The sequence below is a fragment of the Mustelus asterias genome, chromosome 7 (genome assembly GCF_964213995.1).
Source record: "Mustelus asterias chromosome 7, sMusAst1.hap1.1, whole genome shotgun sequence".
Lineage (NCBI taxonomy): Eukaryota > Metazoa > Chordata > Chondrichthyes > Carcharhiniformes > Triakidae > Mustelus > Mustelus asterias.
Genome location: NC_135807.1, coordinates 16,352,407 through 16,375,075, shown reverse-complemented (window position 1 = coordinate 16,375,075; position 22,669 = coordinate 16,352,407). Strand labels below are relative to the sequence as shown.

General features: G+C 44.6%; 1 protein-coding gene across 2 annotated transcripts in view; it reads right to left on the bottom strand.

Annotated features, from left to right (window-relative positions):
• The window catches only part of piezo2b (piezo-type mechanosensitive ion channel component 2b), an 825,142-nt gene that overhangs the window by 251,136 nt on the left and 551,337 nt on the right, over window positions 1-22,669 (bottom strand). For both annotated transcript variants that reach the window (XM_078215732.1, XM_078215730.1), the window contains exons 16-17: window positions 12,319-12,467; window positions 11,613-11,786 (exon numbers count right to left, since the gene is read on the bottom strand). In XM_078215732.1, coding sequence (XP_078071858.1) covers window positions 11,613-11,786; window positions 12,319-12,467 — 323 coding nt within the window. The remainder of the gene's footprint in view (window positions 1-11,612; window positions 11,787-12,318; window positions 12,468-22,669) is intronic.

The window sequence follows — 22,669 nt, the reverse complement described above, 5'->3', positions numbered from 1 at the left end:
CCCTACACATTTACCCGCTAATCCCTCTAACCTATACATCTCAGGACACTAAGGAGCAAGTTTAGCATAGCCAATCAACCTAACCCGCACATCTTTGGACTGTGGGAGGAAACCGGAGCACCCGGAGGAAACCCATGCAGACTCGAGGAGAATGTGCAAACTCCATACAGACAGTGACCCAAACCGGGAATCGAACACAGGTCCCTGGAGCTGTGAAGCAGCAATGCTAACCACTGTGCTACCGTGCCGTTTCTGAGTGCTAATTTTAAAGGGTTTCCAATGACAACACCAATATCTTAAGGAACAGCGGTTTGTGTAATGAAGAAAGTTTAAGCAGACTAAAGAAGGTCTTATTACTCCAATCTAGTAAAATTGCAGGTTAGTACTAGGTGAAACTGAGATTATCACCTGTAAAAGCATAATCTGAAAAGAACAGCTTTTGAGGACAACTTAATTTTCTCCAGAGAAGTCAGTGCGCAGACAAACTGTTCACCTTTTCTAATTATATCAGTGGAAGGATTTTCCCTACAGGCTTCAGGACCCCACCATCAGATTGAAATGAGTTGGGGGTAGTCAGATGCTTGCACTCTATGGGGGCGGGGGGGCAGTCATCCCACTGTGATTTTCCTTGAATTATTCAGTTAGGGCCTATTCGAGGGCTTGCCATTCAATTTAAAATGCTGGATTGTTTCTTTTGAAGCTCGAGGGCCCTTTAACACTGAAGCAGTGTTTTGGGATGCCCTCTAACTATTTTAAAGTTAAAATAGCCAGGCCACATTCTGCAGGGAAAACCCCTCCATACGATGACCTGTGGCTGCAGCTGAAACCAGGCAGGTACGGAGGGCTCCTGACTGTCAGTCTCTGATGATAGGCTTTTGACAAGTTGAGTTGGTTACCAATTGCTTATGGGTGGCAAGCCCTGCTGGCCACCGCCATTCTACCAGGGGAAGAATGGTGCTGGGAAACTGACAAGCCTGACAACAACACAAGTTTATGCATCCACCCACCTTTGTACTCACCCCTATTGGGGCCTAAAATTTCAGTCACAGGAAACCGGGACTAGCTTTATATGAAAAGTAAGCATTCTGGGTAAGTCACCATTTGAGTCATGTTCATGGATTCAATGTACACACATATCATGCACATATTTCAGATGACCAATTATTCTGAGTTATACCAGCTAAGTGGCGAATCTGAAAAGTGAGTAATCTGAATGTATGCTATGATGGGCTGGTTTTTTCTGGTTCTTAAGAATTAAATTCAGATTCAAGAAGTTATCCTGCAGGAAAGCCTGCTTGGCATCCACCTTTTTGCTTTAAGACATCTTTCTCCATTAAAGATGCTAAATAAATGAAAGGTTTTATTGCCATTATATTTTTATTTGTTTATTTTTTTTTAGTACTGCATTTGGGTTTCAGGAATTTGGATACTGTGTTGGGTATACAGGATATTCTATCTAGGCAAGATGTTAAAAGCTGGAAATTCAATAATAATATTTTTTGATAATAATTGAAGTGGAACAGAATTTTGGGACAAAATCTTCTGTCCTCATACTTGGTTGGGGTTTTCTGGTGCCGTTGATGGTAAATGGAGTTTCTGTGAAACACCAAATTTTCCATTCTCACTCGCAATGGGTCCCACCACGGACGAGACCGAAGAATCTCACCCCTACTTTCAGTGTAAACTGTTTGCTTTTCACTATTTTAACAGGAGATTTTGTTTTTAATTCTTCAATCTGTTGGTAGAAGTTCAAAAGTACCTAACTGCACTGTATTGGGGAGACACAAGATTCCGTGAAATGTGTTCAAGTGACATTAGTCACTGGTTCAATTAATGAAGCTCTGAAATTTTGTAGGTCTCCATTAAATTATAAGTGCAAACTGGGAGAAACCCCAAGGGATATCAAAAAATTAAAATTTCTTTGTCCCTGTTAGCTAATCATTTGTTTAAAACTCCACACTAGTTAACATTGACTATAAGGCTGGACAATTAGCCAGATGAAGTTTAAATTTAAAGTAGTTTGATATACATTGTAAATGCAAGCCTTAATATTTGAAATATAAAACTTTTAATAGAAAACACAAGACTTTAAATACCAAAGTTACTGTTAAAACATTATATACATCTTATGATCTCAATATCCAGAATGCAATTAAAAATATGGTGCAGATAATTGGGATTTTCGTGCAAAAGCAGTTCCAAAACAAGAGTGACTTGCATGCTGCAACTTGGGGCAGGTAATAAAATTGCAATGAACTTTTGATATTACTAATGGAAAGCACAACAGTACCCACCTATTTACTAACAGATAAACACGCCCATTAACTTTGGCATGGCTGGAAAATGAAGTAATGGCAAACACATAAATGGACAAAGGGAGAAAGAGGAAAGAAACAGAGGTAATAAGAAACCACAAACTGTCACGATTAGCCAACACACCACAACACACAGTTAAATGATTAGTAAGCTTATAGTTACCACTGAAGCAATGGAAAATAATAAATATTAGCAAAGGTAAGGCAGGATATAATATTATTAACATTGAGGGAATGATAGCATTGTGGTAATGGACTAGAGACTGGACTAATGAAAAATCTCACTGGGCAGCTGAAAAACTTAAATTCAGTAAATTAAATAAATCTGGGACAAAATGCTAATACCAGAAATAGTGAACATGTAATATCTGGATCCAATTCACCTTTAGGGAAGGATATATGCCATACTTAGATGGCTTTTTTGGCTACAGACCCTCACAACATCCCAGCTGTAGTGCTGAATTCATAATCTCCAGAATTAACTGCACTTCTAGCAAAGCTGTTTCAGTACAGTTACAAATGACAAATGGAAATTTGGCCAGATCCTGTCAAGAAAAAGCAAGGCAAATTCAATCTGAACATTTTTTAAAAACTCATTGATGGGATATGGGCATCACTGGCTGAGACAGCATTTATTGTACATCCCTAATTGCCCTTGAACTGAGTGGCTTGGTAGGCCATTTCAGAGGGCATTAAAAAGTCAGCCACATTGTTGTGGGTCTGGAGTCACATGTTGGCTGGACCAGGTAAGGATGGCAGATTTCTTTCCCTGAAGAACATTAGTGAACCAGATGGGATCTTATAACAAATGACAATGATTTTATTGTCATCATTAGCCTTTTAATTCCAGATTTTTATTGGATTCAAATTTCAACATAATCTGTGATGGGATTCAAACCTTACCCCTGGTCACTAGATTACTAGTCCAGCAACAATACCACTATATCACTGCCACCCTGAGAGTTAGCGTTTATCAGCCTACACTCAATCATTCATAAACTGATGGATAGTATCATCCACAGTGCTATGAATTGGCACTTACTAATTAATCTGCCTGACAATGCTCATTTTGGGTTCTACCAGGACCACACTGCTCCAGGCCTCATTGTAACCTTGAGCAAAACTTGGACAAAGATGTGAATTCCAGAGGTGAGGCAAGAGTGATTGTCCTTGACATCAAGGAAGCATTCGACCAAATGTGGCAGAGGAGCCGAGTAAAATTGAAGTCAATGAAAAATAGGGGAAAAGTCACCACTAGGTGGAGTTATAGCTAGCACAAAGGAAGCTGGTTGTGGTTTGTGGGAGACCAATGATCTAAATCCCAGGACATAGCTGCAAGAGTTCCTCAGGGCAGTGTTCGAGGTCCAACAATCTGTAGTTGCTTAAAAAATGACTTTCTTTCCATTATATGGTTAAAAAGGGGGACTTATACTGATGATTGAAAAGTGTTAAGTTCAAGAGCAACTCCTCAGAAAATGAAGCCATCTGTGGCTGGATGCAGCAAAAGCTGGACTACATTAAGGCTTGTACTGATAAGTGGCAAGTAATGCTTGTGTCACTAAGTGCCAAGCAATGACTATCTCCAATAGAGCCATCATCCCTTGACATTAAAAAGGTATCCCTCACCGAATCTTCCCATAAATACTTTGGCTGGAAAAGCAAATCAGAGGCTGGGTATTTTGCAATGAGTAACTCATCTTCTTTCTCTCCCAAACCTTTCCACTATTTACAAGGAAGAAATCAGGAGTGCAATGGAATGCTGTCCACTTGCATGGACAACTGCAGTTCCAACAACAATCAGAAGTTCACTACCATTTAAGCATGGACAAAATCCATCACCTCAAACGTTCACTCCCTCCACCACAATCACACATAGGCAGAAGTTTTTAGCCATCTACAAGATGCACTGCCACAATTCATCAAAGCTCCTTTGACAGCACCTTCCAAATTCAGAACCGCTACCAGCCAGAGGAACAAAGGGGCATGGGAACACCATCATGTGCAAGGTTCCCTCAAAGTTACACATCATCCTGACTTGGAAATATTTTGAGGCTCCTTCACTGCCATTGGGTGAAATTTTACCAAACAATGGCCGAGTATTGGTTCTGGTGCGAAAAACTGAGCGATTCCTGTTGATGGCACCGGAATGATTTTGGTCTGAATCTTATGGCTCATTAGTATTAATTTTTATTGGCATAAGGTTCATGCTGTTCCAGCAGTGCGTTCCCTCTGATTTGCCCGCCACGTAATGACTTAACTGCAGCTCTATAAGTGGACTTCCATATAAACAGTGCCCCAGCACATATTCCATAATGACTCCAGAGGATGGTAGCCAAGAAGCACTTCACGGAGTGGGCCATCACCAGATTGCTCGATCAAGTGGCACGGAGGCGGGAAACCCTAAACCTGCATTCCAGGAGATGGATGTCCAGCAGGGTGACCACCCCTACCTCGAATGAAGTGGCAGCACTGGTCAGTGCAATTGCACTACATAAGAGGATGGGATAACAGTGTCAGAAGAAAATGAACGATTTTCTTTGCTCAGCCAGGATAAATGAATCACCTCCAATCTCCCACTGCATCCCTTGCACACCAACCCCTTGTTGCACTCAGCCACCTTGGCCTCTGCCAACAACAGGCACCAGATCCCCCCCTCCCTCCCACAATCACCAGTACCTGCTATGCTCCATACACTCCAGCTACAACCCATGCCTGCCAAACCTCATCACCATCTTAAATGTTCACACTTACACCTACTCACTCCCTATTCATGTCATTGCAGGGCAAACTAGAGCTCAACAGGCATCAGCAGGTGCAGCCAGCTGAAGTCATAGAGTCATAGAGGTTTACAGCATGGAAGCAGGCCCTTCGGCCCAACTTGCCCATGCTGCCCTTTTTTAAAAACCCCTAAGCTAATCATAATTGCCCGCATTTGGCCCATATCCCTCTATATCCATCTTATCCATGTATCTGTCTAAATGCTTTTTAAAAGACAAAATTGTACCTGCCTCTACTACTACCTCTGACAGCTTGTTCCAGACACTCACTACCCTCTGTGAAAAAATTGCCCCTCTGGACACTGTTGTATCTCTCCCCTCTCACCTTAAACCTATGCCTTCTAGTTTTAGACTCTCCTACCTTTGAGAAAAGATATTGACTATCTAGCTGATCTGTGCCCCTCATTATTTTATAGACCACTATAAGATCATCTCTCAGCCTCCTACGCTCCAGAGAAAAAAGTCCCAGTTTTTCCAGCCTCTCCTTATAACTCAAACCATCAAGTCCTGGTAGCATCCTAGTAAATCTTTTCTGCACTCTTTCTAGTTTAATAATATCCTTTCTATAATAGGGTGACCAGAATTGCACACAGTATTCCAAGTGTGGCCTTACCAATGTCTTGTACAACTTCAACAAGACATTCCAACTCCTGTATTCAGTGTTCTGACCGATGAAACCAAGCATGCTGAATGCCTTATTCACCACTCTGTCCACCTGTGACTCCACTTTCAAGGAGCTATGAACATGTACCCCTAGATCTCTTTGTTCTGTAACTCTCCCCAACACCTTACCATTAACTGAGTAAGTCATGCCCGAGTTGCGGGGAAGCGCTGCTAGTGAAATGGGGACAGCAAAGAAACATGAGAATCCTCATTACAAATGCTGTCATTCATCAAGACTCAAGCGAGTAAACAATGTTCTCCTCGTGCCCCATGTAATATACTGATGCCATGTGGCTTCTCTTTCAGGCTGAGCACCGAAACAAGCCAGACCATCCTTGTGCCCCCCCACCCCCAGAACTAGTACAGAGGGGGCTTCTCCGACCCCACCATGGAGGATGCGTCACAGCTGTCACCCACACTGGCACCAGTGCAGATACTCTCACTTTGAGTTCAACAAGCAGGCAGGCTTCTGGGTTACTCACTTGTGAACACCTCACAGCTGAAAATCTAAAGCAGGCAGAGGCAGGGATGTCCCAGGGGATTGGCATTTAGAAGGATGCTGGAGTCCAGGACCCTGCTGAGCCCCAGCCAATAGATGTGCCCCAGGCCCCAGTTGTCCCACAACTGCTGGAGTTGCAAAGTCAGTGTTGAGTGTCTCAGGAAGGGATGATAGTTGCACCTCTCAGACTGTAAGGCCATTGGAGGAGTACCATCACCTTCTATCCGAGGAGATGGTGTCATCTCTGCAGCACACCAAGGCCAACGTTGCCAGGTTGGTGCTGGGGTAGAGAACAGAGGGAAAGATGTGCACTCTATGGCAGGACATATCCACACCATGGTTCAGGGCTTCGACTGCATGGTGCAGGCACTGGCAGGAGTATAGCCCGGGTCCAACAGCCAGGGAACCTTGGGCATCTCTGGTTCATCTGACATCACTCTCCCTGTGGGTGTAACGCCTCCAGTCCCTGGCACTGAAGAGGACAGCAGTTCAACATTCATGCTGCCTGAAAGCATGCTTGGACCCTCAAGGTCCCAGCACTAGAAGGGATATATGCCAAAGTAATCTCAGGCAAAAGGACAAGGAAGTCAGCAGGCCACCTCAACCTCAGCTGCGACTCCTGGGGAGATACCTAGATGTAGTGGGAGTGTGAGGAAGATTAAGAAACTGTAAGCACTTAGTGGGCACAGGTAAATATAGGCACTATTGTTCTGAATGTTTGTCAATAAAATTCACTTTGTTCACCCATCTGTTGATACCACCATGATACCACCAAACTTAGGGAACCACCCGCGCTCACCTGACACGTTATCCTTGTGGAGTGTGAATATGGCAGTGCTATGCCCCTCCCACCCTCTTGCCAACTCCCACTAAGGAAGGGCACTCCCTCAGCAGTGATATGGACAGTAACCCAAAAAGGAGGACACGGGAAGCACTGCCTGCATGCCAGCCTGTTATAAATGGTGCCGACGTGGCGCCCACTGAATATCCAGTGAGCGGGGAAGTCCCGGAGAGCGTGCTTGCTAATGACATGCTAATGTATTAAAATTAGCATTCTGGAGTCCCGCGGCATGTTTCAGGCCACTCCACTGGCGAGGAGCCAGGAAGGTCGGAACTTGGAAACTCGCCTGCACGAATCGCGCTCTCCGGATTTTGAGCACGCATCACCACTCCTACAGATGGAGAGTGCAACCTCAAAATCACCCCCAATGCATCAAATCCTTGAACTGCCTCTCTAAGAGCACTGTTGGAGTATCTTCAACACATGGAATGCAGCAGTTCAAATGGTAACACCACCACATTTGCAAGAGGAATTCGGCATAGGCAATATATACAGGCTTTGTCAGAGATGCCTGCATCCCATGAATGAATAAAAAAATTCAACTTTGTTCTGATACACTTGTCCCAAAATGTCTTAACTCTTATTTCTCACGTTGTTACAATATTAAATCAGCTGTACTATCTATGCAAAATCTTTTGGTTATGGATGGTGATTATTAATATTTTCAAATGATTAGTCATTGACTGTACTGCACCTCATGTGAATGGGTTGAGCCAGAGTAGGTCACCTGCCCATCCTCTGGCCAAATAATGTTGCATCATTTATAGGGATGATGGCAGTGATGTGAACAATAAGGATGCCAAAACATGATTCACCAACTGAATGTTTTGATAAGGACAAAAGTACATGATATTCATCATGCTGATGCTGAGCTGGATTAAAACATCCAAGTATTAAAATTAAGGTAGATAGTAGACAACCAACATTGCACCTAACTTGAGATAAAAGCAAAATGCTGCAGATGTTGGAATCTGAAACAAAAACAGAAAATGCTGGAAAATCTCAGCAGGATCTGACAGCATATATGGAGAGAGAATAGAGCCAATGTTTCGAGTCAGGAGCCACAGCTCCGACGAAGGATCATTCAGACTCAAAACGTTGGCTCTATTTGCTCTTCACAGATGCTGTCAGACCTGCTGAGATTTTCCAGCATTTTCTACTTTTGTTATGCATCTAACTTAATAAGGGATTGAGATGCTGAAATATCTACTATCCAGACCACTCAACATTTTGAACATCCATATCAAATCTCCTCTTAACCTGCTCCCATAAAATTTCTGGTGTGGACAGGTTGGCAGTAGGCAGGCTGCCTGCTGGATTTAACAAATCCCTGCACCATCAAACCTGTTAGTGGTGGTGGTGGTGGGGGTTGGGGTGGGAGGGGGGATGGTTCCAGCCCCTCGTATTGAGAAATATCAAATCAAGTACTCGGTTACTCGGTCCTGATGTTTTTTTGAGTCAGGTCTCCATTATTGCCATTATTTCTATGTAGATATCTGCACCTGCAGCTCAGGAACCTTAACTACCATATTCTGTGCATTTAGATACATGTCCAGTAAACCCAAATTAGACCTCATTGTATTCTCTCTTACTCTGACTTATACCTTTCTATTTCCTACTCAAGTTCTATCACTCCCAAGGTCTGTGTATCTTGGTTTTCCTCTGTAATATTACCTCCTGGTTCCCACACCACTGGAAACTTAGTTTACCCACTCTCAAAAAACACCAGCAAATTGCCTCACAAGGACAATTGCCCCAGCTCTGTACAGGTGCAACTTGTCTGCCCTACATAAGAACTAGGAGCTGGCATAGGCAGTTCAGCCCCACAAGCCTGCACATCTTCCCCAGCCCCAATACTCCAGGAATCTAAAGCCCTCCCTCCTGCACAATCCCTCCAATGAGACATTCATCTACTCTATCATCCTATTGCGAAATTCACTTGTACATGCTCCTGTGAGTAATCCGGAGATTATTACATTTGAGGTCTTTTTTCTTCCTAGATCCCTAAGCCCTGCCTGCAAGACTTCATCCCTCTTTCTTTCATTGTCATTGGTACCAATAAGGACCATGACCGCTGGCTGCTCAACCCCTCTCAGAGTTTCTACTGCTGCTCAATGACATCCTTGTTCTTGGCATCAGGAAGGCAACATACAATCCTGGATTCACTTTTGTGGACGCAGAAAAGGCCTGTCTGTTCTCTCAACTATCAGATCCCCTATCACTATTGCTTTTCCAATTTTCTCTCTAACCTTTTGTACATCTAAGCCAGCCGTGGATCCATGGACTAGGCTCTGACTGCACACTATATGGGTCCACTCTCAACAGTGTTCAGAGCGAAGTACTGGTTGGAAAGTGAGATTACTGCATGACCTACCAGTTCCTTCTTTATCGCCAGACTGTCACCCATTTCCTCTCTCCCTGCAAAGCCTTTAATCTGCAGGGTGACCACATCCATAAAAGTGCTATCCATGAAAGTCTCAACCTCAGTATATATACCGCAGTGATGCCAGCTGCTGTTCAAGCTTCAAAACCTTAAGTTCAAACTGCAGCAGTTAATGACACTTCCTGTACATGTGGTTATTCAGGTGATGAGAAGCATCCTATAGTTCCTACATGAATTGGCAAAGACTCTAACAGTGCAACCCATAAAGAAGCAGGGTATCCCTGACAGCAACTTCAGATTTCTGTACAAATGTCAGATGTCACTGTCAATTTAAGCCAGTGAGTGGTGTTTGTACAGCAAAATCTGGGTCATTATTACTGTAATATCAGCGTTTTTGGCTGGCCAGCTGGTTTGTGATGCAAAGCATCACCAACAACATGGGTGCAATTCCTATAGCAGCTGAGGCTATTCATGAGGGCCCGCCTTCTGAACCTCACCCCTTGCCTGAGGTGTGGTGATCCTCAGATTAAATCACCACCAGTCAACTTTCTCCCCTTAATGGGGAGTGTAGCCTATGTCCATCTGGGACTATGGTGACTTTACATTTACCCTAATATCACAAACTATCAAATATAAATAAAATGAATGATCCTGTTTTATGTCTTTTTATACATATATAAATTTCCATAAATGAATTTTGGAAACTGAAAAGGAGAATTGTTTCTCAAACCAACCCATTTATTCTGTTGCAAAACCTGACCTGTAATTAACGAACATTAAAAAGTGAGAAATCCAAGAGCTTCATTAAACTGAAAGGAAGATCAGGCAGGACTGTTAAGTCTGTGATAATGAAAGCCAATGAGTAAATTACTGATTTATCATTTCTTTTAATCCAGAAGGCAATTTTGTATTCTTACTGTCCCATTTACAATGCAATATGGACACCAGGGAAATAAAGTTTTACTTTAAAAAACCTGACTTAATTTACAACTGTGTCTTTGAATGGTTGACCAGCATTACCTCTACCTTACATTGAAATAGACTGGTTATCACACCTATTGCTGGATAGTGATGTGATTTTATGGACATTGGGTAACGTGTCAGCTAACTCTACTGACTCCACAGCAGAATTTTCCATCCCCCCCCCCCCCCCCCCGAAAACCACCATCGTCGCTGGGAAACCACCATATCGCTGCCCACACTAGGAAAACCTTTAGGAAGTATGAATACATCCTGATTCAGCTCCCCAATTTCACTGCCCCTCACCCCAACACTTTCGCCATGGGTCAGAAAATGTCTTCCACAGTTCCAAGTCAGGGCCTGAAATTGGACTTGGACAAAAATTTACCCCAATATTTCAAATAACGGGCAGAATCTTGAGCCTAGAGTCTCCATGCGCGGAATGGTGGCAGGGGCTCAAGATCCGGAAATCGTGAATCTCGCTGGCGAGACAGCGATTTCCAATTTTTGCTGCCCTCACCATCAATGTAATCAGGTTCTCTCCCAGATGGGCAAGAACCTGATTTCGTGGGTAACAACCTGATTTACATTCTTTTTAATAAATTTAAATATAATTAACCATTCCCCCTAGCTAATTCTTACCCCTTTTATTAGATTTTCATATCTCGCTAACGTGATGTCGCACAGATGTGAACAAGTCTCCCCCCTCCACCCCCAGTCTTTTTTTTGGCAGTTAAAGTGACATGATACAGAGAGAAAACTGGCCAGTGGAGCTGGAGAGTTCCACACCAGTTTTCTCACCAGAACTAACACTCTGCCAAACATTCTCGTAAGATTCTGAACCAGTTCACCAGGTGAGTACTCTGATGTTGAAGGGAAAATGTAACCCTGTCCACTGAGCCTTTATATTTCAATAATCTTAACACATAAAAGAAGCTGTAATATTTCACATTCATATTCAAATCTTTAGTTAATGATGGCTAAAAAATGCATATATTTCAGTTTTTACAATTAATATGTGGCATATACTTACAACATATAATCCATTTCATATGCTTGGTTATTGCAACAGACCAAAAAGATCAGAGCCAGAATTGAGATCATGATGAATAATGATCAAGAGATATTCAGCCCTATTAACTGATTTGTCAATACAATAGGGATTGTTTCTTACCTATAGATCGTGCTTTCCTGTTTGCTGGTAACAGCTTTTAAATCAGTGAGCTCCAGAAAACGATCATGGAAATAATGTAGATGTAACACACAGACCAGCAAGAAAGATGTGGGGATGAAAATGCTGGTAAACAGATCTGTGATGCTGAATTGTTCTAATCCAAGGTCCTTCAATCTTTAACAAAAATAAATAATATAATGCATAAGGTTTTGAAAGGAACGTGTAACATATTCTGATCAAAATAAACTGAGCTTTTTTTTCCAATTGTGGAATACAGAGCTAGGTTCATGCTGAACATCAAAAGATGCAGGTTAATGTGAATAGATAGTAATAATTTCACTTATTTCGTTTCAATTAAATCATAATCTATGTGAAGTGTATTTAAATTTGACACTTTGATTATTAACCATTATTTGTTCTTTACAGGTTAATTATTTTAAAAATAAATCACTCTCAGGATGTGGATGCTACTTGCAAGGCCAACATTTATTACCCATTCCTAGTTGCCCTGAGAAGGTGGGTGAACTTTCTTATTCTTTGCATATTATTAAAAATGTAATGTGCAGTTATACTCATTTTAATGAAATTGTGCACTTATCTTATCCATTATAATGTCTTTCTGAAATTAGCAGGCATTTGATATCAAATAAAACATTATTTTGGACTGTCTTACACAACACCTTTTATTACATTTTTGATTACTCACTTGTCAATATCCATTCCTGTCATGTTTTGCCACAGATTTGGGAATGACTTAAACTGATAGGTGTACACAAGGACCAAGACCAGCATTGTATAGGAAACAACAATAATCCAAAAATATTTCAGGATCCGCCGCCACCAGTCATAATGAACCTGAAAAATATGCCTCCATAAATATAAATAGCCAAGGAAAATATAACATAGCTAATAATAACATCTGATTCCAGGAGTTATTTTCAGGAAGACAGGACTGGTGTTTTATAAGGTAGAAAGCAGGGGGAAGACCTGATAGAAGCACATAGATCACCTCTGTAGGGAACACTCCACAGAGGCAAATGTTTCTATGAATGCGCCACTGTCTGCATCCTTCACACTGGTCTGTGGATGGCAAACTCCGCCCTCCAAAAACTCAAGAGCCAGTAATCTAGATGATGAAGGATTTGGCTCTAACATGGACCCAGAGGCAAAGGACTCCCAGTCAGAGGCTGCCACCGAGGACCAGCTGCCTGTAGTGGATTTTCAACACTCTTCATGGAAGAGTTTAATGTTTATTTATTGTTGTCACAAGTAGGCTTACACCAACACTGCAATGAAGTAACTGTAAAAATCCCCTAGCCGCCACACTCGGCGCCTGTTTGGGTACACTGAGGGAGAATTTACCATGGCCAATGCACCTAACCAGTACACTTTTCGGACAGTGGAAGGAAACCACAGAACCCGGAGGAAACCCACGCAGACACAGGGAGAACATACAAATGCCACACAGACAGTGACCCAAGCTGGGAATCGAGCCCGGGGTTCTGGCGCTGTGAGGAAGCAGTGCTAACCGCTGTACAATCATGCTGCCCCATGACCAATCCATTACACGCCCCCTGACCAGACCCTACAAAAAAGGAGATGGGAGCGAGGGGGAACGTTCAGACTCGGGGGTTGGCGGGGGGAGGGGGGGATCACTGATTGATCTCCCTGTGGGGCTCATTGAGTATGACTTCCCCTGGTGGAACTCACAGTGGAAGACACAAATAACATGCCAAAAATTAATGACAGGAACACGATGCTATGGCAGGTGAGAACCTAGAAACTATCATTATCACGAAAGAGGTAGTGTTGGGCAAGTTAATGGGGCTAAAGGTAGACAAGTCTCCTGGTCCTGATGGAATGCATCCCAGGGTACTAAAAGAAATGGCGGGAGAAATAGCAAATGCACTAGTGGTAATTTACCAAAATTCACTGGACTTTGGGGTGGTTCCCGCAGATTGGAAAACAGCAAATGTGACGCCACTGTTTAAAAAAGGAGGTCGACAAAAGGTAGGTAACTATAGGCCGGTTAGCTTAACTTCTGTAGTAGGGAAAATGCTTAAATCTATCATCAAGGAAGAAATAGCGAGACATCTGGATATAAATTGTCCCATTCACTTTGGTAGGAATAACAGATGTGTTGAGTATAGGGCTAACGGGAGGACTTTGAATAGTGTGGAGGAGCAGAGGGATCTAGGTGTATGTGTGCATAGATCCCTGAAAGTTGGGAATCAAGTAGATAAGGTTGTTAAGAAGGCATATGGTGTCTTGGCGTTTATTGGTAGGGGGATTGAATTTAGGAGTCGTAGCGTTATGTTGCAACTGTACACAACTCTGGTGCGGCCGCACTTGGAGTACTGTGTGCAGTTCTGGTCCCCACATTACAGGAAGGATGTGGAGGCTTTGGAGAGGGTGCAGAGGAGGTTTACCAGGATGTTGCCTGGTATGGAGGGGAGATCCTATGAGGAGAGGCTGAGGGATTTGGGATTGTTTTCGCTGGAAAGGCGGCGGCTAAGAGGGGATCTTATTGAAACATATAAGATGATTAGAGGTTTAGATAGGGTGGATAGTGATAGCCTTTTTCCTCTGATGGAGAAATCCAGCACGAGGGGGCATGGCTTTAAATTGAGGGGGGGTAGTTATAGAACCGATGTCAGGGGTAGGTTCTTTACCCAGAGGGTGGTGAGGGATTGGAATGCCCTGCCAGCATCAGTAGTAAATGCGCCTAGTTTGGGGGCGTTTAAGAGATCCGTAGATAGGTTCATGGACGAAAAGAAATTGGTTTAGGTTGGAGGGTCACAGTTTTTTTTTTTAACTGGTCGGTGCAACATCGTGGGCCGAAGGGCCTGTTCTGCGCTGTAATGTTCTATGTTCTATGTTCTATGTTCATTGGTAAGACGCAGCATGGGTTCATGAAGGGCAGGTCATGTTTGACTAATTTGGTGGAATTCTTTGAGAACAGTACATGTGTAGTGGACAATGGGGAACCTGTGGATTTCCAGAAGGCATTTGACAAGGTGCCACACCAAAGACTGCTACATAAGATAAAGGTGCACAGTGTTACGGGTAATGTATTAGCATGGAGAGAGGATTGGTTAACTAACAGAAAGCAAAGAGTGGGGGTAAATGGGTGTTTTTCTGGTTGGCGATCAGTGACTAGTGGTGTGCCTCAGCGATCAGTGTTGGGACCGCAATTGTTTACGATTTACATAGATGATTTGGAGTTGGGGACCAAGTGTAGTGTGTCAAAATTCACAGATGACACTAAGATGGGTGGAAGAGCAAAGTGTGCAGAGGACGCTGAAAGTCTGCAAAGGGATATAGATAATCTAAGTGAGTGGGCGAGGGTCTAGCAGATGGAGTACAATGTTAGTAAATGTGAGGTCATCCATTTTGGTAGGAAATAACAGCAAAATGGACTATTATTTAAATAGTAAAAAACTGCAACATGCTGCTGTGCAGAGGGACCTGGGTGTCCTTGTGCAGGAATCTCAAGGAGTTGATTTGCAGATGCAGCAGGTAATTAAGAAGGCAAATGGAATTTTGTCCTTCATTGCTAGAGGGATGGAGTTTAAAAACAGTGAGATTATGTTGCAGCGGTATAAGGTGCTGGTGAGGCCACACCTGGAGTACTGTGTACAGTTTTGGTCTCCTTACTTGAGAAAGGATATACTGGCACTGGAGGGTGTGCAGCTGGGGAAGTGCCGGCTGATTGGAAAACAGCCGGCACTTCCCCAGCAACCAAGTGAGCAACAGAGAGAGCTGTGACACAGCCATTGCTGCTCTCAGCTGGTCTCTGTGGCCTAAAGCATGCCTGCCCCCAACTACCGCAGGGGCCCACATCCTATACCCACCCCCTCCTCCCAGCCAGACCGATCGACCCCTCCCCCCTCATCCCAGTTGAACCGATCGACCCCCACAACCCGCATTCGCCCCCCCTCAACCGAACGCTATGTAAAGTAGTGCCCCCACCCCCCCCCCCCCCCCCCACCACTGATCGCAACTGCAGTGTGTGTAGTGGTCCCCCCCCGCCAATCGGCCCATCCCCAGTCTGGCCCTATTTCCCCAGTAGGCCCCACCTCCTCATGCCCCACCCACTTGGCACTGCTTGGTACCCAATGGGCAATCACAGTAAGAGTTTTAACAACACCAGGTTAAAGTCCAACAGGTTTATTTGGTAGCAAATACCATTAGCTTTCGGAGCGCTGCTCCTTTGTCAGATGGAGTGGAAATCTGCAGATTTCCACTCCATCTGACGAAGGAGCAGCGCTCCGAAAGCTAATGGTATTTGCTACCAAATAAACCTGTTGGACTTTAACCTGGTGTTGTTAAAACTCTTACTGTGTTTACCCCAGTCCAACGCCGGCATCTCCACATCATGACCCAATGGGCAATGCCAGGGTGTCCAGCAGGCAATGCCAGTGTGCCATGCCCATTGCTGGGGACCTGCCGTGATTCTCACCAGAGAGAACCTCCCCCAATGAGGTCACACAGGCAAGTGAGCCCAGACGATTAAGTCTCGGGCTCATTTATTTCATTTAAATGATATTTAAATGTAATTTAAATAATTTATTCAGTCTTATGCCAGAAAAGGGCATGAGACTGATCATGCCGGATATCCAGTGCTTGTAAGATCGCAAGAGGTGAGAAATCGGGTGTCAACCTGATTTCTCGGCTGTCTCGTGCTCTTACTGGCTCGACCCGCCCATCAGCCAATGGGCACGATGGTAAGATCGCCACCCATATTTCAAGACAGCACTGTTATCGAGTCACAGCGTCGCACAGCACAGAAAAGGCCCTTCGGCCCATTGAGTCTGCACCGACAATAACTACCACTAAAGTTGTGCTAATTCCATTTTCCAGCACATGTCCCATATTCTTGAGTGTATTGATTGAACAAGGGTAAATTGAAATCAGATTATAGAAGCCCTTCATTTTAGATTTCTATAATAAGTAGACTGGGTTAAGGTAATTATAAAGTGCCTTATATATAGTGAGAATTCACAATGTGCCTGGAACAACATATGCAAAGGTATTATAAACTGTATAACCACAACACTATTATTCCCACAAAACTCATCTTCAAACTCCGTGGCCTGGGCCTCGGCACCTCCCTCTGCGACTGGATCCTGAACTTCCTAACTCACAGACCACAATCAGTAAGGATAGGCAACAACACCTCCTCCACGATCATCCTCAACACCGATGCCCCACAAGGCTGTATTCTCAGCCCCCTACTATACTCCTTATACACCTATGACTATGTGGCCAATTCGATTTTCAAGTTTGCTGATGAGACAGAGTATAGGAATGAGATAGAGAATCTGGTGAACTGTTGCGGCAACAATAGTCTCTCCCTCAATGTTATCAAACCAAAGGATATTGTCATCGACTTCAGGAAGCGTAAAGGAGAACATGCCCCTGTCTACGAAGTAGAAAGAATCGAGAGCTTCAAGTTTTTAGGTGTCCAGATCACCAACAACCTATCCTGGTCCCCCCATGCCGACACTGTAGTTAAGAAAGCACACCCCTGCTTCTACTTTCTCAGAAGACGAAGGAAATTTGGCATGTCAGCTACGACTCTCACCAACTTTCACAGATGCACCACAGAAAGCATTCTTTCTGGTTGTATCACAGCTTGGTATGGCTCCTGCTCTGCCCAAGACCAAAAGGAACTACTAAAGGTCGTGAATGTAGCTCAATCCATCATGCAAACCAGCATCCCATCCATTCTCTCTGTCTACACTTCCCGCTGCCTCAGCAAAGCATAAGAACATAAGAAATAGGAGCAGGAGTAGGCCATCTAGCCCCTCGAGCCTGCCCCGCCATTCAATAAGATCATGGCTGATCTGAAATGGATCAGTTCCACTTACCCGCCTGATCCTTATAACCCCTAATTCCCTTACCAATCAGGAATCCATCTATCCGTGATTTAAACATATTCAACGAGGTAGCCTCCACCACTTCAGTGGGCAGAGAATTCCAGAGATTCACCACCCTCTGAGAGAAGAAGTTCCTCCTCAACTCTGTCCTAAACTGACCCCCCTTTATTTTGAGGCTGTGCCCTCTAGTTCTAGTTTCCTTTCTAAGTGGAAAGAATCTCTCCACCTCTACCCTATCCAGCCCCTTCATTATCTTATAGGTCTCTATAAGATCCCCCCTCAGCCTTCTAAATTCCAACGAGTACAAACCCAATCTGTTCAGTCTCTCCTCATAATCAACACCCCTCATCTATGGTATCAACCTGGTGAACCTTCTCTGCACTCCCTCCAAGGCCAATATATCCTTCCACAAATAAGGGGACCAATACTGCACACAGTATTCCAGCTGCGGCCTCACCAATGCCCTGTACAGATGCAGCAAGACATCTCTGCTTTTATATTCTATCCTCCTTGCGATATAGGCCAACATCCCATTTGCCTTCTTGATCACCTGTTGCACCTGCAGGCTGGGTTTTTGCGTCTCATACACAAGGACCCCTAGGTCCCTCTGCACAGCAGCATGTTGTAATTTCTTTCCATTTAGATAATAATCCAATTTGCTATTATTTCTTCCAAAGTGGTGGAGGCTACCTCGTTGAATATGTTTAAATCACGGATAGATGGATTCCTGATTGGTAAGGGAATTAGGGGTTATAAGGATCAGGCGGGTAAGTGGAACTGATCCACTTCAGATCAGCCATGATCTTATTGAATGGCGGGGCAGGCTCGAGGGGCTAGATGGCCTACTCCTGCTCCTATTTCTTATGTTCTTATGCTTTGCTGAGGCAGTGGGAAGTGTAGACAGAGAGAATGGATGGGATGCTGGTTTGCATGATGGATTGAGCTACATTCACGACCTTTTGTAGTTCCTTTTGGTCTTGGGCAGAGCAGGAGCCATACCAAGCTGTGATACAACCAAAAAGAATGCTTTCTGTGGTGCATCTGTGAAAGTTGGTGAGAGTCGTAGCTGACATGCCAAATTTCCTTCGTCTTCTGAGAAAGTAGAAGCAGGGGTGTGCTTTCCAAAGTGAATAACCTCGCATTTGTTAACGTTATACTCCATCTGCCAGATCCTTGCCCACTCACTCAGCCTGTACAAATCTCTCTGCAGACCTTCTACGCCCTCCACACGATTCACTTTTCCACTTATCTTTGTGTCGTCTGCAAACTTTGTTACCCTACACTCAGTCCCCTCCTCCAGATCGTCTATATAAATGGTAAAAGCAGCCTGCATAATTAAGGACCCCACATACCCTGGACATTCTCTCTTCCATCTTCTTCCTTCGGAAAAGAGACACTAAAGTCTGAGGTCATGTACCAACCGACTCAAGAACAGCTTCTTTCCTGCTGCTGTCAGACTTTTGAATGGATTTACCTTGTATTAAATTAATCTTTCACTCCATCCTAGCTATGACGGTAACATTACATTCTGCATTCTCTCGTTTTCTTCTCTATGAACCGTATGCTTTGTCTGTATAGCGCGCAAGAAACAATACTTTTCACTGTATGTTAATATATAGAACAAAGAACAATACAGCACAGGAACAGGCCCTTCGGCCCTCCAAGCCCGCGCTGCTCCCTGGTCCAAACTAGACCATTCTTTTGTATCCCTCCATTCCCACTCCGTTCATGTGGCTATCTAGATAAGTCTTAAACGTTCCCAGTGTGTCCGCCTCCACCACCTTGCCCGGCAGCGCATTCCAGGCTCCCACCACCCTCTGTGTAAAATACGTCCTTCTGATATCCGTGTTAAACCTCCCCCCCTCACCTTGAACCTACGACCCCTCGTGAACGTCACCACCGACCTGGGAAAAAGCTTCCCACCGTCCACCCTATCTATGCCTTTCATAATTTTATATACCTCTATTAGGTCACCCTCATCCTCCGTCTTTCCAGTGAGAACAACCCCAGTTTACCCAATCTCTCCTCATAACTAAGCCCTTCCATACCAGCCAACATCCTGGTAAACCTCCTCTGCACTCTCTCTAAAGCCTCCACGTCCTTCTGGTAGTGTGGCGACCAGACCACGGACGTCAATCTCACCGGCCTATAATTTCCCGGGTTATCCTTCCTACCCTTCTTAAATAACGGGACCACATTAGCTATCCTCCAATCCTCTGGGACCTCATCTGTCCCAGTGATGAGACAAAGATTTGCGTCAGAGGCCCAGCGATTTCATCTCGCGTCTCCCTGAGCAGCCTTGGATAGATTCCATCAGGCCCTGGGGATTTGTCAGTCTTTATATTCTCTAAAAAACCTAACACTTCCTCCTTCGTAATGGAGATTTTCTCTAACGGGTCAACACTCCCCTCCGAGACACTCCCAGTCAACACATCCCTCTCCTTTGTGAATACCGACGCAAAGTATTCATTTAGGATCTCCCCTACTTCTTTGGGCTCCAAGCATAATTCCCCACTTTTGTCCCTGAGAGGTCCGATTTTTTCCCTGACAACCCTTTTGTTCCTAACGTATGAATAAAATGCCTTGGGATTCTCCTTAATCCTGTCTGCCAAGGACATTTCGTGACCCCTTTTTGCCCTTCTAATTCCTCGTTTGAGTTCTTTCCTATTTTCTTTGTATTCCTCCAGAGCTCCCTCCGTCTTTAGCTGCCTGGACCTAACATACGCCTCTCTTTTCTTTTTGACCAGTCCCTCAATTTCCCTGGTTATCCACGGTTCTCGAATCCTACCCTTTCTATCCTTCTTTTTTACAGGCACATGCCTATCCTGCAGCCCGAACAACTGTTCCTTAAAAGATTCCCACATGCTAGATGTGGATTTACCCTCAAACAGCCTCTCCCAATCAACAGCTGCCAATTTCTGCCTAATCCCACTAAAGTTAGATTACCCCCAATCCAACACCTTACCCTTGGGACACTACTCATCCTTTTCCATCACTATCCTAAAGCTAACAGAATTGTGGTCACTATTTGCCACATGTTCCCCTACCGAAACATTGAAGACCTGACCGGGTTCATTCCCCAGTACTAGGTCCAGTATAGCTAGTCAGGCTATCTATATATTGTTCCAAAGAACCTTCCTGTACGCATTTTACAAATTCCTCCCCATTCAGACTCCCAGCCCTACGCGATTTCCAGTCTATACCAGGGAAATTGAAGTCTCCCACTACAACAACCCTATTTTTCCTGCACCTATCTATTATCTCCTGACATATCCGTTCTTCCACTTCCCTTGGGCTGTTGGGGGACCTGTAGTATACCCCCAACATAGTGACTGCGCCCTTCCTGATTCTGAGCTCCACCCAGAGTGACTCGTTACACGACCCCTCTGAATTGTCCTCCCTCTGCACCGCTGTAATATGCTCTCTAACTAATACTGCTACTCCTCCACCTCTTTTGGCCCCTCCTCTGTCTCGCCTAAAACACTTGTAACCCAGAATATTCAGTTGCCAGTCCTGTCCCTCTTTCAACCAAGTCTCTGTCACCACAACCACATCCAAATTCCTCGTAAGCATTAAGGCCCTAAATTCGTCTGTCTTACCTGCTACGCTCCTTGCATTGAAGTAGATGCACTCCAGACCTCCAGGCCCAGTGAGGTCATCCTCCCCCAGAGTGCTCTTCTTCTTTGCCAGCCTTGTCCTAGCCCCAAGCTCGTCCCCAGCCTCTACACTTGTAGAAATAATTTTTTGATCCCCACCCCCCTGCCATATTAGTTTAAACCCACCCGAACTGCACTAGCAAAACTCCCAGCCAGGATATTCATGCCCTTCCAATTTAGTTGTGACCCATCCTTCTTGTACAGGTGCCCTCCTCTCTTGAAAACTTCCCAGTAATCCAGGAATATGAAGCCCTCCCTCCTGGACCAGTCCTTTAGCCAAGCGTTCAATTGTACTATCTCCCTATTCCTAGCCTCACTGGCCCTAGGCATTGGGAGCAGCCCAGAGATTGCCACCCTGGAGGCCCTACTTTTTAGCCTATTTCCCAACTCCCTGAATTGCTCTCGTCGGATCCCCCTGCTCTTCCTATCTACGTCATTTGCACCAATGTGTACAATGACATCTGTTTCTTTATCCTCCCCTTTTAAGATGCCTCCTATCCGCTCGGAGACATCCAGTACCCCAGCACCAGGTAGGCAGACTACCATCCTGGAGTCCTGTTCACACCCACAGAATCGCCTGTCCGTGCCTCTAACCGACGCGTCCCCCACCACTATTGCTCTCCTAATCCTTCTCTTTCCTTTCCGGGCCACAGAACCTGACTGTGTGCCAGTGACCTGGTCACTGTGGCTTACCCCTGGAGAGTCATCCTCCTCCACACTATCCAAAACAATATACTTGTTTTGGAGGGGGACAACCACAGGTGACCCCACCACTAATTGCTCACTCCCCTCCCCTCTCACACCTGTCGCCGAGCCCTTCCTATTATGAGAGACAGCCACTGGAATACTCTCTGGTACGTCACCCTTATGACCTTTACTCCTCCTAACTGTGACTCACGTGTCTTCCCCTGAGGCCCCGGTGTAACTACTTGCCTATAACTCATGTCTATTTGTCTCTCATTCTCCCTGACTAGACTAAGGTCATCAAGCTGCTGCTCCAGTTCCCTGACGTGGTCCCTCAGGAGCTGCAGTTCCACAAATGGCGCAAATGTGAACCTCCGGGCGGCTAGCTTTTTCCAGGAACTCCCACATCCCACACCGAAAGCAACAAACTGGCCTATCACTCATAGCTACCCTTTTCCTTTATAGGAATGGAAAAGAAAAAAACCTACCCCGCTTCGCCCTTTCCCCCGAAGCCCTGTGAGCCAAAGCCCTTACAGCTCACACTCTACTCCCTGCTCACTCTGCTGCCCGCTCCCGACGCTGCCCGCTCAAAAGTGCAGCCTGCTTTTAAACCCTCCAAAAACCTCCCCAGGCTTCTCCTGGGCCTCCTTCCGGTTTTGGAAGGAAAAAAACCTCTGATTTTTAACACAAATTTAACTGAAAATTAAATAAATAAATCAAATGCAGAAACACACTCCCTTACCCTCAGCCTGCTCCTGTGGAACAATGGACATGTGACAATAATAAATCAAATCAAATACAATTTAACCAATATTATGAAATTAAACTGTATTCT